The sequence below is a fragment of the Melanaphis sacchari genome, unplaced genomic scaffold (genome assembly GCF_002803265.2).
Source record: "Melanaphis sacchari strain LSU unplaced genomic scaffold, SCAv2.0 Contig27_pilon_pilon, whole genome shotgun sequence".
NCBI lineage: Eukaryota > Metazoa > Arthropoda > Insecta > Hemiptera > Aphididae > Melanaphis > Melanaphis sacchari.
Window position 1 is genome coordinate 2,494,193 of NW_020271152.1, and position 16,706 is coordinate 2,510,898.

At 26.7% G+C, this 16,706-nt stretch overlaps 1 protein-coding gene across 1 annotated transcript; it reads right to left on the reverse strand.

Annotated features, from left to right (window-relative positions):
• Positions 1-1,182: 1,182 nt before the first annotated feature.
• Positions 1,183-14,384, reverse strand: LOC112595496 (acetylcholine receptor subunit beta-like 2). The gene is made up of 11 exons (XM_025340735.1): positions 14,321-14,384; positions 12,673-12,818; positions 12,447-12,601; positions 11,419-11,599; positions 11,169-11,325; positions 9,885-10,012; positions 8,821-8,996; positions 8,580-8,732; positions 8,290-8,396; positions 7,954-8,057; positions 1,183-5,105 (listed from the first exon to the last, which is right to left on the reverse strand). Exons 1-11 carry the CDS (start codon positions 14,382-14,384, stop codon positions 4,878-4,880), a joined length of 1,599 nt encoding a protein of 532 aa, XP_025196520.1. The 3' UTR covers positions 1,183-4,877.
• Positions 14,385-16,706: the final 2,322 nt, after the last annotated feature.

Genomic DNA, 16,706 nt, shown 5'->3' on the forward strand with positions numbered 1-16,706 from the left:
GATTGGTTGAAACAAGCTTCAAAAATCAGAATTTGCCACATCACTAAAATACCTGATAAAAATATTTTCCAGTATGAGAGTATATAAGTATATGCAATTATTGATTTTTTTTTTTTTTAATGTTGGTTAACAATTTTTGTATAAATGTATAATTATATAATTAATACTTAACTCATACTGATCAAATTTTATTTGTACCCTCATACTCTCATATTTGCATGTTTACTGCTTTTGAGAAGACACGGTATCTTAGAATTACATATATGATCCAATATAAACACACAAGACTTTCAGTAAGTTTCAACGTTTCTACGATAGTTATAAATAATATATTTGTTGGTCAGCAAATTATGTGATGAGTTTTACGTTACAGATATTTTAAGCATTTCAATCGCATACACGCATACATATAATACAATTATTGTATGTCTGCTTATATATGTTTAGTTTATTAAAATATATGTACATAATACATTGATATAATACATAGTATAAATAACCATGATTTTTTTAATTTTACTACAGCACTTAGCAAACCTTACAAACTATATCATATTATAATTGTATAAGTATACAATAATAAAGTTAAAGTAAATTTTGTAATTATAACAATAATTTAGGTATTTAGTACAATATCTTTCAAAAATAATTTAAAAGATATTTGTGTACAAAAGAGGAATTAGCAGGTTAAATGCCTAGTTAATATTTTGTACTCTGTAGAGTGCAGACAGCTTAATGTAATTTTACGAATTTTATGAATTTATTGATATTATAATATACTTCAAATACTTAAACAAGTGTAATTATAATAATATACTTATAACATTATATAAAATAGGAAATACATTATGTATAATATATTATTCAGTATTCATCATTATTATTATATTTTAGAAATAAAGTAGTACAACATCGATTGTGAAACTATATAAAATATAAACTTTTCTTTTATCAATCCACACTTGCATGCAAATTTATAATATATGCATTATCAATTCAATTTATTTTAAGTATATCAATTGATTAAATTAATTTTTTTCCAAGATTTCAGTTTGAATTATGAACATTGAACGATAATTTTAAGTTATTTTACACGGCTTAACCCAAATTTTTTTATATTGAACTGTATTCTTTTATTTGCAGTAAAATATTATAGCGAATAATTAACGATAATTTATTGTTATGAAAATCATAATTATTTTACGTTTTGATGACATGTAGCATAAATTATTTGAATGGATTGCTTTTTTTGAGTTTAATTTGCGCTAAAAACTTCGACTCTGCCGACTAATTAATTCATTTAAAATGTACGGATAAGTTGGGTATATTCAATAAATTTTAATAATTTAACGAAGAACACACACATAGATAAACTTTCGACATATATAAAAAAATCGTAAATTTTTCTAATCATTTAATATTATAAAAACAGTTTTAAAAACTTAACACTAATATACAATATTATTTATCCAATTGGACAGAAATCTGCGGACATTGAGCAGGGAGATCCATCCACATATCTATTATATTTAGGCATGATACTTCGATTTGTTTCTACCACTAGTGTCACATGATATACTGGAAGACTAACGATAAAGTCCATCATAATGCCTACTCTGTTCGCAATTTTTATCTTTAATTATTTACAGTTTTTTCAAAATGTTTTTTACACTTTTTTTATGTGTTCTATAGTTTTCTACGCTTGGCGGTCGACTGAGAAATCTCGTATTTAAAGATTTAGTTTAGTTAGTATTATTTTTATGAAAACGAAAACAAACGTTCCGCGGAATTCAAAAATTCTGTCGATAACGATATCATCAAAACTAAAAAAAAAAACGTACAAAAATGCATAAAAATTAAACAACTACACTCATTAATGGAATACGATATTTATAAGCACGATCGATTGATAAAGTCTCACTCGTAATTAGCTACAAATTCTCTATGCTGTACACTATGTTTACATACACTCGCCGAAGCATTATTAAATGTATACCTAATAATAATAAATGTATAGTCTTTCGAATGGTTGTTTGAGCAAAATTCAACGTTTCGTTTATGAATATGATGATGCATATGCTTTTCAAAATAACTATTTACACCTAATAATAATATTATGATAATAGGTGTGTATTATACATATAATGAATGCTTTTAGAAAGTTAGCTATATCGATATATATATATATATAAAGTTTATTATGCATATTATTAGATAATAGTTATAATTTATTATTTACTCTAAAGATTGTGGTAGTTCATAAACTTGTAAAGTTATAACGTACCTATCCAATGGAAATGTCACATGATTCCGATGTCGGTATTATTGGTGTCCATGGTAAAATAAATTACTCAAAAACACGATTTTTAATCACCTATAATACTCGTTTTCAACTTATAAAATTTTTTTATTTTAATTTTTTCCATCTACTAGATTAATATACTTGTGTATAGTATCCGACCATCAATTAGCCATGATAAATACATCTATACAACTGCAGCCATCGTCTCCGTTCTGAGTGAGTATATTATAACTACAGTGCAACATGCAACGTAATACACAAATACGAAAAATACAAGCATAATATAAATAAATATAAATTTATGTATATTATGTACCTATATAAAATGCTCTTTGACCTCGAAACACGATCCCACTGTTCGTTATAAGACATATACATATATTCACGAATAATTCGTGCTCTGTGTGGTGTTTTGAATATTTGTTATTATTATTATTATTATTAATGCCAGCAATAAACGGCCATATCGAAACTTCAGGTAGAGGGGGTTTATCTTCCTTAAAAGGACCTCTTGATGCAGAATAATAATAATGATATATTTTGTTTAAAGAAAATATTGTAACATATTATATATATATATATATAAAAAAGCAAACATAGAGTATTAATTGGATATTAATTTAAATGATTCAAAGCTTACACTGAACAGATAGTTCTAATCGATATAATAATTTCTAAATCTTAAACCATTATTGTATTTGTATACGTGAAATATCTGACATATCAATGTAAACTCAAATTTAAAACAATTTCACTATAATTTTTTTTAACTTTTGCTGTACCTATTTAACAAACCATATATTATGTAAATTAATATGAGAATTTCTATACATCTGCGTATCATGTATATTTTAGCAATCAACAATCGTTATTTCAATTTCTATTATACATCGTGTTTCATCTCATTCTTACCAAATTGAATATCAATTATACATAATAGTTCTGATGTAAAAATCGTTCAATTAGTGCAAGTAACTTATTAAAATTGCTGTTAAATGCTTAACTAAAATGTTTGAAACAGAAAATCTGTACTCATACCTCAATTATAATAAGCCACCCTTATACGATTCGGATCCTAAGGATACAACAGCTCACTGCTTATCACAAATGGTTATGTAAAAATAAAAGCATAGCATTATTAAAAGAAAAAAGACAAATAACAAGATTATTTCAGCAGTAGGTATATACTATATCTCCTTCATAGCATTAGACAAAAAAAAACTTATTGAATATTTTGTGTATACTGGTTATTGTTAACCGAAAGTAGCGAGTGACAAATATTTTCACCCCCATGCTCTAAACATGATGAATAGTTTTCAAAATTAAATAGCTCAAGCTGTTCTATATATATATATATATACAACATACAATAACGACTTGAGTTTAAATGCGTTTATAATATCGTATCGTTAGAAAAGTATTAGATACTAAAAGTATTGATTACTCGAATAATATAATATGATTACGTGGATTATCGCAACACTATCCATATACACGATTTTTGATAGTTTTGATAAACATGTAATTTAAACATGAAAAAAAAAATGTATATATTGATTTCTATAAAATATCACACGATCAGCTTTTTTATTGCTAGTATATATATATATATGATGTAGAACACACATTTATACAATATTAATATTTTTCATGCGAAAACGAAATTCATTAGGATTTGTTACGTTTAATTTTCCCGTGTAAGAATATCTCCATGAACATAATAGTTGCATAAACACTATCATACAGTCATAATATTTAGTTATCATATACCTCTCATAGCATGAATTATTCGTCTATACGACGTGCGATTCTCTACGCTGCAGATTCTGCTCATTTATTATAATATTGTATTGACGTATTGTATTTAACATGATAATATTATAACACGCACGTGCGCTTAGCACGGGGTTTTTGGAGTGTCTGATTAGCAACGATTTGCGTACGTTAAAAAAAAAACCGTATCCACAACGCGTGCGCAGGTTAAAGCTATTTAAAGATACCACGTTCGCGGGGCTGAGAATAGGAAATAAAAATTTTTTTCACACGTAATTATTATCAAATTTTGTTAAATGCACTCAGACTTATTTAGATAACATTAATAATTAATAACGGATAGAACATAAAGTGTTCACCATTAACAAAAAATTTATATTATGTGGTTATATTCCGTCCTAATGATGCTATAGTATTACTTTTCATCCATAATAATATATTAGTTGTATAAAGCTCTCGTCACGACAGCTCAAAAAATCGAAAACATTAGGGGTTGGAGATTTAGGGGAGAGGGGGGAGGTATTAATTTTTAAATATTTTCGTCCCCTCCTTTTATTCTTATAAAAGAATAAAACTGCCACTGCAGCCGTCACGTTTGATGAGTAGTGCGACTGCAGCAGACACACGGCATTAACGGATAGCTCGAGGATGATATTTTATACTCGCGAATGCGACGGACGTGAATCGCATTATATCGTTTATTCGGTACACCTATAAACACTTATGTATTATCTACGTAAAATATTATGTACATATAATAAGCCTTCAGCAGGATTTCAACGAATATCTATAAAATAATACTCTAGTCGGCACCGTACGTGCGCTCGTAAAAGTCGATTTCGTGCGGCAGCGCTAGGTTGCTGCGGCGCCGGGGTATGCTAGACAGCTGGAAGTCGATAGGTTGCCGTTGGTCGTACAGCGAGGGTGCCTGGAATATTATGGCACACGTTCCTACTATGCAGGCCAAAGTGAACACCCACAGGAAGAACCGGTCGAACACCATCGAAACGTACTTCCAGTCTTCGATCACCTGAAGTATTCATAATTGTTATAGTATGCATAAGGTTATATGTTTAAATAAAACTAAAAATAATATTATATATTCTAACTATATATTTTGCCTCAGCCTAGAAAACATAATACAAAAATACAAAAAATATGAAAAATTATACGAGGGCCCCTGCAATGTATACCAGTGTTCTCAAACTTATATGTCATAGGCCTCCCTAAATTTAATGCGAAATTGTCAAGGTCCATTTAATCAAAATCATTAATTATTTTTTCTTAATTATATACTAAAATGACATAATAACTAAATAACCGAAAATATTTTTAAAAAAAAAATAAATATTTCACGGCCCACCTGTCATGTAGTCACGGCCCCCAGTTTGAGAAACACTGGTGTATACAGTAGTGAGTACCTTACGAAATCTAAAATTTATAGTACTTGTAATATCGACCAACGTACTCAATTGACTCCTGAGGTTTAACCCCACTCATCACATCACATATTTTTTTCCTCATCTGTATTGCCGTTAATTATTATACAATTTTATAGCATGCGTTTATATAAACAATTATAACTAGGGCCCGAGTTTTTATGTGGGTGCGTAATCGATCTTTACACTCCAATTTAGAATAAATTTGATTAAGTATATCGACAAAATACATAGATTCTAAATAGTGATTATTATTATTTTATTTTCAAATATCGTCTATAGAGTGTTTTGTAACGATACCAATTTCTTTTTTTTAACCGGGATTTCCTTTTTCCCTATAAATTGTTAAGTAAATGCATTTTTTTAAATATTGATGTACCTATCTAAATAGAAATTTGAAAAAAGAAATTTTTGAATTATTTAACTTTACATACTAACGATAAAACGAGAAATTCACGATAATATGTTTGAATGATAATGGGGGCTATAATGATTTGAAAATTGTATTAATTAATTAATTAATATATTAAAATTTTAAAATTTATAAAAACTATTTGAGTGATATATTGTATTATAAGTTCTATAATTAATAAGACATATAATTTGTGTCTTTTAAGCCTATTTTAAAGGATAGCACTAATCTTTATTCTAATTATACACATTTAAATAACTTAGAACATCGACATTTAAAATAAAATAATTAACTTCACAATTCAAAAAAAAAAAGTAGGTTTTCATTTAAAGAAAATAAGTTTATATTGCCACAGAATACACTTTAACTGTAAAAAAATTGAAGCAGAATAAATTCCACAAAAAGGAGACACCAGTTGGTGGTTAATTAGAAAAACCAATTAATTTAGAAAATTCTACAATTACCAAAATAAATATGATATAATATAAATATTCATTACTTATCTGGATCATGAAACCGGAATACATTGTTATCGAATATATTTTTTAAATTATGTCATTAATTTGATAGTATTTGTTATTAAATAAATATGGATAACATCAACTATTTCCAACAAATGGCCCGTAGTGTAAGAATAGGGAGTTGAATAAACGTATTTGTACTTATATGCGATGTAAACGAATTTAATTTGAAAACAAGTATTCCTTAAACACATTTAAAATTTTCGAAAATCAGGAGTGCAATAAGTTAACTATTAAAGGAAAAAATGGAAGTGGGATTGCTTGGTGAATCGCTTTGCTTATTTAAAATATAAAAATTTTACAAAAAATTATAAAAAATTTACGAATAAACCATCAAATTACAATAAAGTGTTACTATTGTATTATATGCTTTGTACATGTACTTATGCAAAATCATATCATATTTTATAATTGCTCATATGATTTTTGTGAGTATTAGATTAATAGATGCGTATATGAAATAAAGTTAAAAATAAAATTAATTTCAAAATCAGCACAGAATTTAAAAAATTGAATTTAAAATCGCTTTCAAAATGACTTAATTTTTTTTCCTGTTTAAACCAACAATAGAGGAGGCTCTATTTGAACAATATTATTTCTAATATAATGGCCTTAGCTAGATAATGAAAGTAATACGAGTGCCTTTTAGTTTTAATTAATCTCAATTCCAAAACATTTCGTGAGCATATTTCATACGATAATATACTGTACATAATAATATACGTGACAATCTAACATAAATTTAAATTATAAACATATTATTTTAACTGTTTAGTAATTATTAGGTGATCAATTTTTTCACACAATTTATAATTAATTTATTTTTTCATTTTAATAGGAAATTAAAATTAAATAGAAATTCTAGCTAATACTCGTATATTATATTATAGTAAAAAATAAATAAACATAAGAACCAGAAAAGATTATATAAAACTTATTATAGCTTTTCTGTGTGTTCGTTATAAAATAACATTTTCGATGTACATATACATTCTCTTAATATAACGAATATATAAGTTAATATAAGTACTCCAATTGTCTTATATAAGTTTTTTTCTTATATTTAAGACAGTGTATAAATAACAAGTGCATTAAGATTAATTATTTTATTTCAAATAATAAATTAAAGATAGATGAAGGGGAATCGGAATGCAATTAACTGTAAAACTTATACATAGTCATTTTTTTTTTAAATTACTGAAATATTCTACACTTCTATGAATATTATGGTTTTAATATCTAGTTCAATTATAGGTTTATATTATAATTTTTATTATGAAGGTAGAATGAAGATAAAGTATAGTATAGATATATTGATTAAATTTTTTTTATTTATACCTACAATGTATATTTGCATTTTTTTAATATAACTATTATTATTCAATTCACGCGTTTATATTATACAAACATTGAACAATTTGAAACTTAAAAAAATCATTAACCTATTTAAATATTGTATAATGTATAATTAAATTAATATTTGATTATTATATTCTATTCATTTACCTCTTTATCTTTGTCTGCGTCTTTGATATGTTGAGCAATATAACAGACCCCTTGCAAAGCCTTGAGTAGATCGGGGGACATTGTCTTTGGCATTACATTCTCCGCTAGAAAAATATAATAGTTATTTTTTATTAGTCGTTGTACGAGTATAAATGTAATTTTATATGCAAACTACGAGTTTATAATAGATTTTACAAACATAAAGTATTATCTATGTTATATTGTAGTATTTATAAATAATTTTCTGCCAATAGAGAGAAAATAAATAAATAAAACTATAGATAGATGTAGGTATATACTATTAAATATTCATTAAATCATTGTATAATGGCTTACGATAATTGTGAGGCTGTACTGTCTGAATTTTTTTGAAGGACCAGTGTCTCTGGGTCAAAGATGGAGGTTTTTGTTCTGTTCCGCCACTATCGCTTATACTGTCTCGACTGTGGATTTGAATAATAATATAAACTATTATATAAGTATTAACTATATTAAACACGGGACTGCACATCCGTCAAAATCAAGGCATTTACACGTTCAATGATTGGCAAAATGGTTTTAAAAGTACGCATATATTACGTATTACCTACATAATATATATATATATATATATGTAAACTAGATACCTGTAGTCCAGTTCGTTGAAGTAACCGGGTGAGCTTTGGAATCCGTCATTGGTCATCAGCGAATATGGTGGTCTTCGCATCATAAGTATCTGTGGCATCATGTGCAGAAACACGGTCCTCACCCAAGGTGACAGAGTGTGGGTTGATGGTGACCTTTGGGCAATTCAATTTGATTAAAAAATGCCCGACGTAATATTGTATATACATAAAAATAAGATCTGTACGATAAACGTACGCTTACCGGAAATGGATGTTTAACACGACAACAGTCATACCGATCGACATAGACACTAGGACCATAGTAAACAATAAGTACTTGCCAAGGAGTGGAACTGCGAGAGATGTTGGGGGGATGATCTCAGCTAGCAGCAAGAAGAACACTGTCAATGACACTAGTATATTACTGCACAAAGTCACCTGAAGATATATAATAAAAGAACGAAATAGTATCACAGTGATCATTCATGATATTAGAAGTAGATAAGTTATATTTTTAAAAATATTCAGCTAAATTGCTTTAACAGTTAACTCGTTATAAAGTGCATTTCTTCGTAAACTATATATTGTTTATAATTAATCGATAACACGTCATAAGTTATATTTTGTTAGTGTTCAAAAAATCAGTTATCCTTTTATTACGTTTTATATCTTTATTCAATATACTTGTTTAATATTTTAAGTGTATAATATGTTTTTATTTATTTAATTTGGTTTGTAAGAAAACTAAATATACATAAAGACCTCGGAATTTCAAATCTTTAAGACCACATAAAAACCTTGGCCGAAAGTTTCTTCATGTTTATCCACAAGTGACAAATCCACACATTCAATACATTACCATCTTAAAATAAGACCACCACTTCAACGCCGCCTTCAACATGGACGTTCTCATGACTTAATTACGTAAGGACCATTCTAGCGTTTAGTATTATTTCACTAACACTAACTATTTAATCATACTATTCTATTATGTTTAAAATTAATTTACTCGTCGCACTTAGTAAGCCAAAACATATATATTTATTATTACAGTTGGTTAACGCAAGCTAGGAATATCTTATTTTTAACAAAAAAAAAAACTTATTTAATTTATACTGAATAATTAATTAATGCATTATTATCTTAATCTGTCTAAAATAATAATTTCACGATTTGCAAAACAGTTCCCAGTATGTTTTATTTTTAGCAGCTAATCGTTATATCATAATATTATATATAAATTATACAAAGATATAGAATTTCTGATTAAAAAAAAAAATGTTTTTTCAAATTATTTGAAATACGTCTATAAAATTGTAATATTACCTTTTCACCAGAGTCAGATGGCAAATAGAACACCAACACTGTCATGAAAGTCAGTCCAACACACGGAATGATCAGATTAACTGTGTAAAACAAAGTCTTGCGTCGCATTTTTATGTTGAATGTTATATCTGAAAAATTACGCCTGAAAAAGAAGATTCAGAGAAAAGTCTGTAATTAATAGTTACATTCAGGTAATACATCACTATATTATATGAATATTTTAATGAAATTTTTGAACTAGTCTTAATAAATGTAGTATACATTTTATGTTGTCTTACCTTATTAGGAATTTTTCATTTGTATTTTAGTCGAATCCCGTTTTGATCAGAAATTATTTTTTTTAAAACACAATATGTATTAGTATAGATCAATTTAATCATTAAAAAATATAGTCATATAATATTAAATATGTAATTTTTAGGTTTTTATATTGGTAAAATATATTTATATATCATACATTATTCCGAGCTTATAAATGTATTATTAATTCATTAACTAATGCAAAAATGAATATAATATAGGTATTTTATTTACCTGTAAACATTTAAAATATGATAATATTATTTTTTATCTATTATTACTCTGCGTCTAGAAAATACTGTGATCTTCTATATACACTTTAATTTCTGTTGATGTTGTCATAATAATGTTAATAAAAAATCACAATGTCGTTATTGATAGCACAGTACCAGTTTTTAAATTTAAATGTATTCAATGCAATTAAGGTTAATAGGCCAATGTTCAAAAATCGTAAACCGCCATAATATAACGACAATAGTTAGTACTTTTGTTTAGACAGCGAAAGTTGTTCTTAATGTTGGATATTTAATCGCTTATTATTCCATAAATGATTAAAAACATGATATTATTTATTATATTCATGAATAATCAGTCTATTCAGCATTTTTATTTTATGACATTTATATTATTGTACATGCAAAAACCTACTAAAATTGATGTTTCTCAAATATGTACCTTGTTGTCTTGGTGCAATCGCTGAATACAATATTACATTTTATCGCGTAGATAATAAGTATTAGGTAATATTAATTAATACGAACGACTTGCCATTACATATGTCATATAAGGATAGCTCATAAAGTCCGAATCATTGTATAAATGTAAACCTACATGCAGCACATATTATGTTGATACATTTACGGTACTCCATAATATGGGTGTGAAATGCATAACACTTAAATAATAAAATATACTGTATTCGTATATTTGACTATATTTATATGATTTGCATGAAAAATTCAATAATATTATACTTCAACTCACCTGTATATGATTCGGAGCAACACGAATAGAATTCTTCATTCCTGATTGCAGGGACTTCGAGTAAATCCCATTCGACGGATAGATAGAATTCGCTTAGATCGATGCCAACGTCCACACGGTTTCTGCCCTGCGATTGGTCGATATGCCTCAAATCTACCTGTACGTTTTAGCAAAAGGTTACAATTAGTCTGACTTGTCTATCACTATTTTAATACACATATCAAAAATGTTAGCATTATTGAGTCCTTACCTGATTTCCGTTGTAGGTCCACGAACCGAACATCATGTAACAATTCTGTTCGTCAAATGGAAAATATAGAACGTTTATCTCGCAGTACGATTTATAGATAGCAGGAGGTGCCCATAATACTTCGCCGGTATACTTGAGCACCGCTTTTGTCATAAGGGTAACTTCGTAATTCCCGTCGGCACTAGTATAAACATAAAATATTTATTATAAAATTTATAAAAAAATATCTAATAATATAATTAATTCTCAGATTTACTGGATTCACGAGGGAAATAATTGAAATTGTTAAACGGCATTCAAATATTTGGGTACACACATTTTTTTTTTTACACTTTTGCACTTCTCTTCCAACTAAAATAGTTATTATTAGAAAAAGTTGCTATCAGTGGATCAATAACGGGCCTAATAGTTATTAAAAAATATAAGTTCAGAATCTATTATACTAAGTATAATAATAATAATTATTATTATTAGTTTAATAAAATTATTGTTTGGTAACAAATTTAGTAGCACTAAAATTAATTTGAATTTTCTTCATAATTTACGCACCTACAATCTACTTTTCAATACAGCTCTATGAAAACAAATCCAAGGTTAAACAAACAATTTAAATAACAAATAAACAAGAGAAAATAAAAATACATATCATATCATATTATATATAAATATAATATTTATTTTATGTATTCCTCTATTATACAGTTCATAAATAAACTTCGATTGAATTTTTATTATAAATATTATTTACTATTTAGAACCACGTAACAAAATTTGTGACATTTAATGTCAACAAAATATTATCTACCCACGATTGGTTTTTCGTTAGGCAACTAAACTCCTCGGTGTGGTCGTTGGCAACAACTAAAACTTGTTTTCGTGATAAATCATGTAACTTAAAATTACGTGTGAAGATTTATCAACGACGATAAATAGTGTCAAGTTATTTTTAGTATATCCTTACAAATAATATAATTATTCTGGTGTTTACAAATTATTTAATAATGTTAAGTGTTAAGTAAACGATTTACTTGTTAAACAAAACTATATCTGGCAACCAAATATGATCCGAAGGTACGTATAACTTATCTAAGCCACCATAGTCTTTGGGATCCCATTTCAAATTGCAATCAAACCATTTCTGTATCAACCACACACTCGTTGTCATTACTTGACTTTTAAGATTCTAAAAAAAAATAAAAATGTGTTGAAATACATGTTAAATTAATTAAAGATATCCATCATCGAATCCATTACCATTTCAGTTAGCTGAGTGAGTTTTAATCCCATCCAAACAGTCAAGTTCTCCGAATGATTTTGGACTGGTCTGATCAGCCGATTATAGTTGCTCAAAAGGTCATCGAACAGATGTTTTTTGTAAGGGTTTCCTTCAAACTTTGTATCTAATTACATTTTAAACTAATTAATAATTCGGATAAATTAATAATATATAGACATAATTATTTTTATCATTGATCGAAAATTAATAATATTATTTCAACAAACAAAAGTCAAATAATTGCCAAACATAATCATTTTAATTAGCACCATTTATTGAGAACAATATTAATATTATGGAAACTAAAAAGTATGAAATGCAAAAACTGTCATTCACCTGAATATCTGGTACCTACAATCGTTAAACCGATAATAATTATTATGATATTTTATTTATTTTAATAATACAGATTTATTTAATATCATATTATAATCGAATAATGTATTAACTCCCTGATTCATAAACGTAATTGTTGAAATTTTAAAGAACGTTCAATGATCAGTTTAACTCGTCCAAAACTGTTATGTATACTGTTTAGTGCAGGGCTTGCAAACGTTATAAATTATAATAAAATTATAATTATAACGTTATACTTGACAAAAAACGATTGAAATATGTAAACTTAATACAACAGAAAACGATAAATATAAATAATTAAATAACACAAAACAAAACATAATGATTAACAAAATATATGATATATCATCAAACAAAACATAACGCAAACGTTATGAATAGTATATCATTAAAAAATTATTGAATTTCCAATTATTTAATAGTTATAAATTACAAAATATATTAAAAATTTTAATTCTGAATAACGATAACTCAAAATGTGTATAACGTTTTAAATGTAAATAACGTATAACAACTTTTTTTTTCAAATGCAAGCCCTGGTTTAGTGAGATGCAAATCTTCAGGGCAAAACGTTTACTAGTTTGTCTCGGTAAAATAAAGTATCTAGTTTCTATAGTCAAAGATTTAAATTACATCTATTCTTTGATTGCAGTATTTACAGTACGTTTTCTGATAATATAACTTTATAATAAGATAAGGTTTCACTATCCCTTCAACATAACAAACGACAATCGATTTTTGCTTGTAGCTAGCTGATAGATATTATTATTAGCTGTAATATATTAAATACATTACGGCATTACGCAACGTTATAAAATTATTGGTTCAACATTATAAATATATTATCAAACTCGTATATATATGTACAAATCTAAACATATGCAAGACATAACACATCAATACCTATACTTTCGGTAAGTCCAACTCTTATATTACAATAAAACGAATTAATATATTAACTAAACTAGGTACAACACACGTGAAATCAATATAATTCTAATGGACGATTTGAATACACAAATTAATAACTTAACTTGAATTACAGAACATAATTTAAACAATTAAAGAATCAAAGTGGTGGATTCAATAATTGAACTTAAAAATTTAAATTATTTAATTTTAAATTCTTTCTACACGGTAGTACATATATATTGGCTCATAAACACAATCGTTAAGTTTTTGCAAATATTATAAACTTCTACATATCAAGCATAATAGAATACAAGTCTTGTTTGCTATACATATAAGTAATATCAATGTTTTACTTACTGTTTGATGCGAAATCACAATAACTGAGTGGTAATAGTAATGGAAGGATAAATAAAATATTCATTTCGACGCTGTTAAAAACTAAAACACCGTTCGGAAAATTCACAACGTATAGAGTGGAAGACTAACTTACATTTCACGTCAGCTGCTCGCACTTTTCGCGCAATGCTAGAAAATCAATAACCACGCCCTCGCGTCTCCAGCTTCCAACGCGTTCCATGAAAAATTCGAACGGATCCGAACAGCCGCACTAAAACCCTCTAAAATTCGTTTACTCCTATACATTTTTGTATTATCAGAATTTTATTCAAATTCCAACAGACAACTATATATTATTATATTAAACATTAAAATTAAATGTATACCATAAATTGAACGAATAATTTTTTTTTTTAAACCGTACATTACATAATTTATAATTACTATACTTGCTATATTTCGTGGCTTATAAAAGTCGATTATCCATAACATTATTCAAATATTTAATAATATTAACACTTAATCACAGTGCCGGCCCAATGGTTTTTGGGCCCGATGAAGAATTTTGCGAGGTCCCATATATATTAATTTATTAATTATTTATAAATATCTATATTTATTTATTTTTTCTTAGGGACTTACTTTATTTTTATATAATTTTGTACCGTCATAGATCGGCATCGACGATAAATAATTTTACAAATCCATTCGTCTAGCTGTACCTACCTATAGCTATCATATTTAATTTGCATACTACTGGGACATTATTATTATGTTTATTTATAGATTAATGTGGTATTCGTATTACATAATTTGTGGGGCCCCCCACAAGCGCGGGACCCGATGCAATCGCACCGCTTGCTCCCCTCCCTAGGATCGGCACTGCTTACCCGCTTTATAATATGCTATTACTGCAGGTTGTATAAAATATAAGTAGATATTATACTATACTGTTGTATTATCTTCTAATCTTATGTAATATCTAAAAAGTACCAATTACCCTAAATAATTGTTAAATGCAGTATAATATTATGTAATCTTCGTAGATAATGTTGAAGTTATAAACTTTAAAATTAATTATAACTATAGACAGTAAGTAGAGTTACTTTTATATAATAAGTAAGCAGAATATTTTTTTAGTCAAAAAATATATTACTATTTGTTATTAAAATAGTCCTTACAAATAGTCTTAAGATAAATCATTATTTAAATAAAAATAAAATAGATTAGACAAAATATTTTATTTTTATATTTTAGTAATATATACATAGATAAATGTCTATACTAAACTCAATTGTTATAGTACAAATTATTATAAGTTATTATAATATCTAATATCTATTCTGTGGTACAATACTCTTACTATGGCCACAATGCGCAACCATTTGTAATGTCAATAGTTTTTAGAAAACCTGATATACCTGAAATACCGGTGCAATGAAAAATTGAAAATTTTAAATAAATGTACAAGTTTTAAAATGTATTACTGCATTAAATATTGCAGCAAACAATTCAGAATCTTGTTTTTATAATAGTCGACTTAAAGCACTTTAATAAACCAAACTTTCAATGCCTTACCGTCACCTTCATGATTATTTACGGTTTATTGTGTTCATGTTATATATCTATACTGACACGCTGTATAGTATATTCACATGTTTGTAAATTCAACGTATATAAAAAAATAATTTTATATTACTGTAATTATTTTATATTAATTATTATTTATTAACAATAACTTAAAATTATTATATGTAAATATTAAAAATTCAAAACACGTACCGTATAGTGCACAAGTAAGTATTAAGTAGGCACATGATAGGTACATAATATATTATAATTCAAAAAAGGTAAAATAAAAAATTATATACATATATAAATTTAAATATTTAATAAAATACAATTGTTGAATCAAGCCACATGTAGGTATAAATAAATAATACATAATAGTTTAATCATGGTAAAAATGTAAAAGTGATGTATCCGTGACAGTGATTTACGGTTTGGCAAAAACTATGTACCTATCTGCTCAGGTCGAAAACCTGCGACTTCTTTAGTATGCAATTTACAGCTCTTTGGAATATGAATTAATATCGAGACCTATAAAATATTACTTAAAATTCAATTAAATTATAATAAAATAAAGTTTTTTTGAATCTAAAACTTATTATTGTTTTTAATGTCTACCAATTCCCGAAGAAACTATGAAGTGAAATATATCAGTTATATTCTGTACCATGGTATGTTTTTTTTTATCATAATCACTTTGATAATCATGATTTTACAATTATCTGAAAAAATGACTTATTTACACGAAAAAGTTCCGGACCCATGCTATAGATAATATTGAAATATTAAATATCCTAGATAGTAAAAACATACAGAGTGATTCACCAAATACCTATGC

Coding starts and splice junctions, on each gene's coding strand:
- LOC112595496 (XM_025340735.1), bottom strand. CDS start 14,384: ATGAATATTTTATTTATCCTTCCATTACTATTACCACTCAGTTATTGT. Junction 12,602..12,672: donor TCACTCAGCTAACTGAAATG/GTAATGGATTCG, acceptor ATTTTTTTTTAG/AATCTTAAAAGTCAAGTAAT. Junction 8,733..8,820: donor GTGTTAAACATCCATTTCCG/GTAAGCGTACGT, acceptor AATTGCCCAAAG/GTCACCATCAACCCACACTC.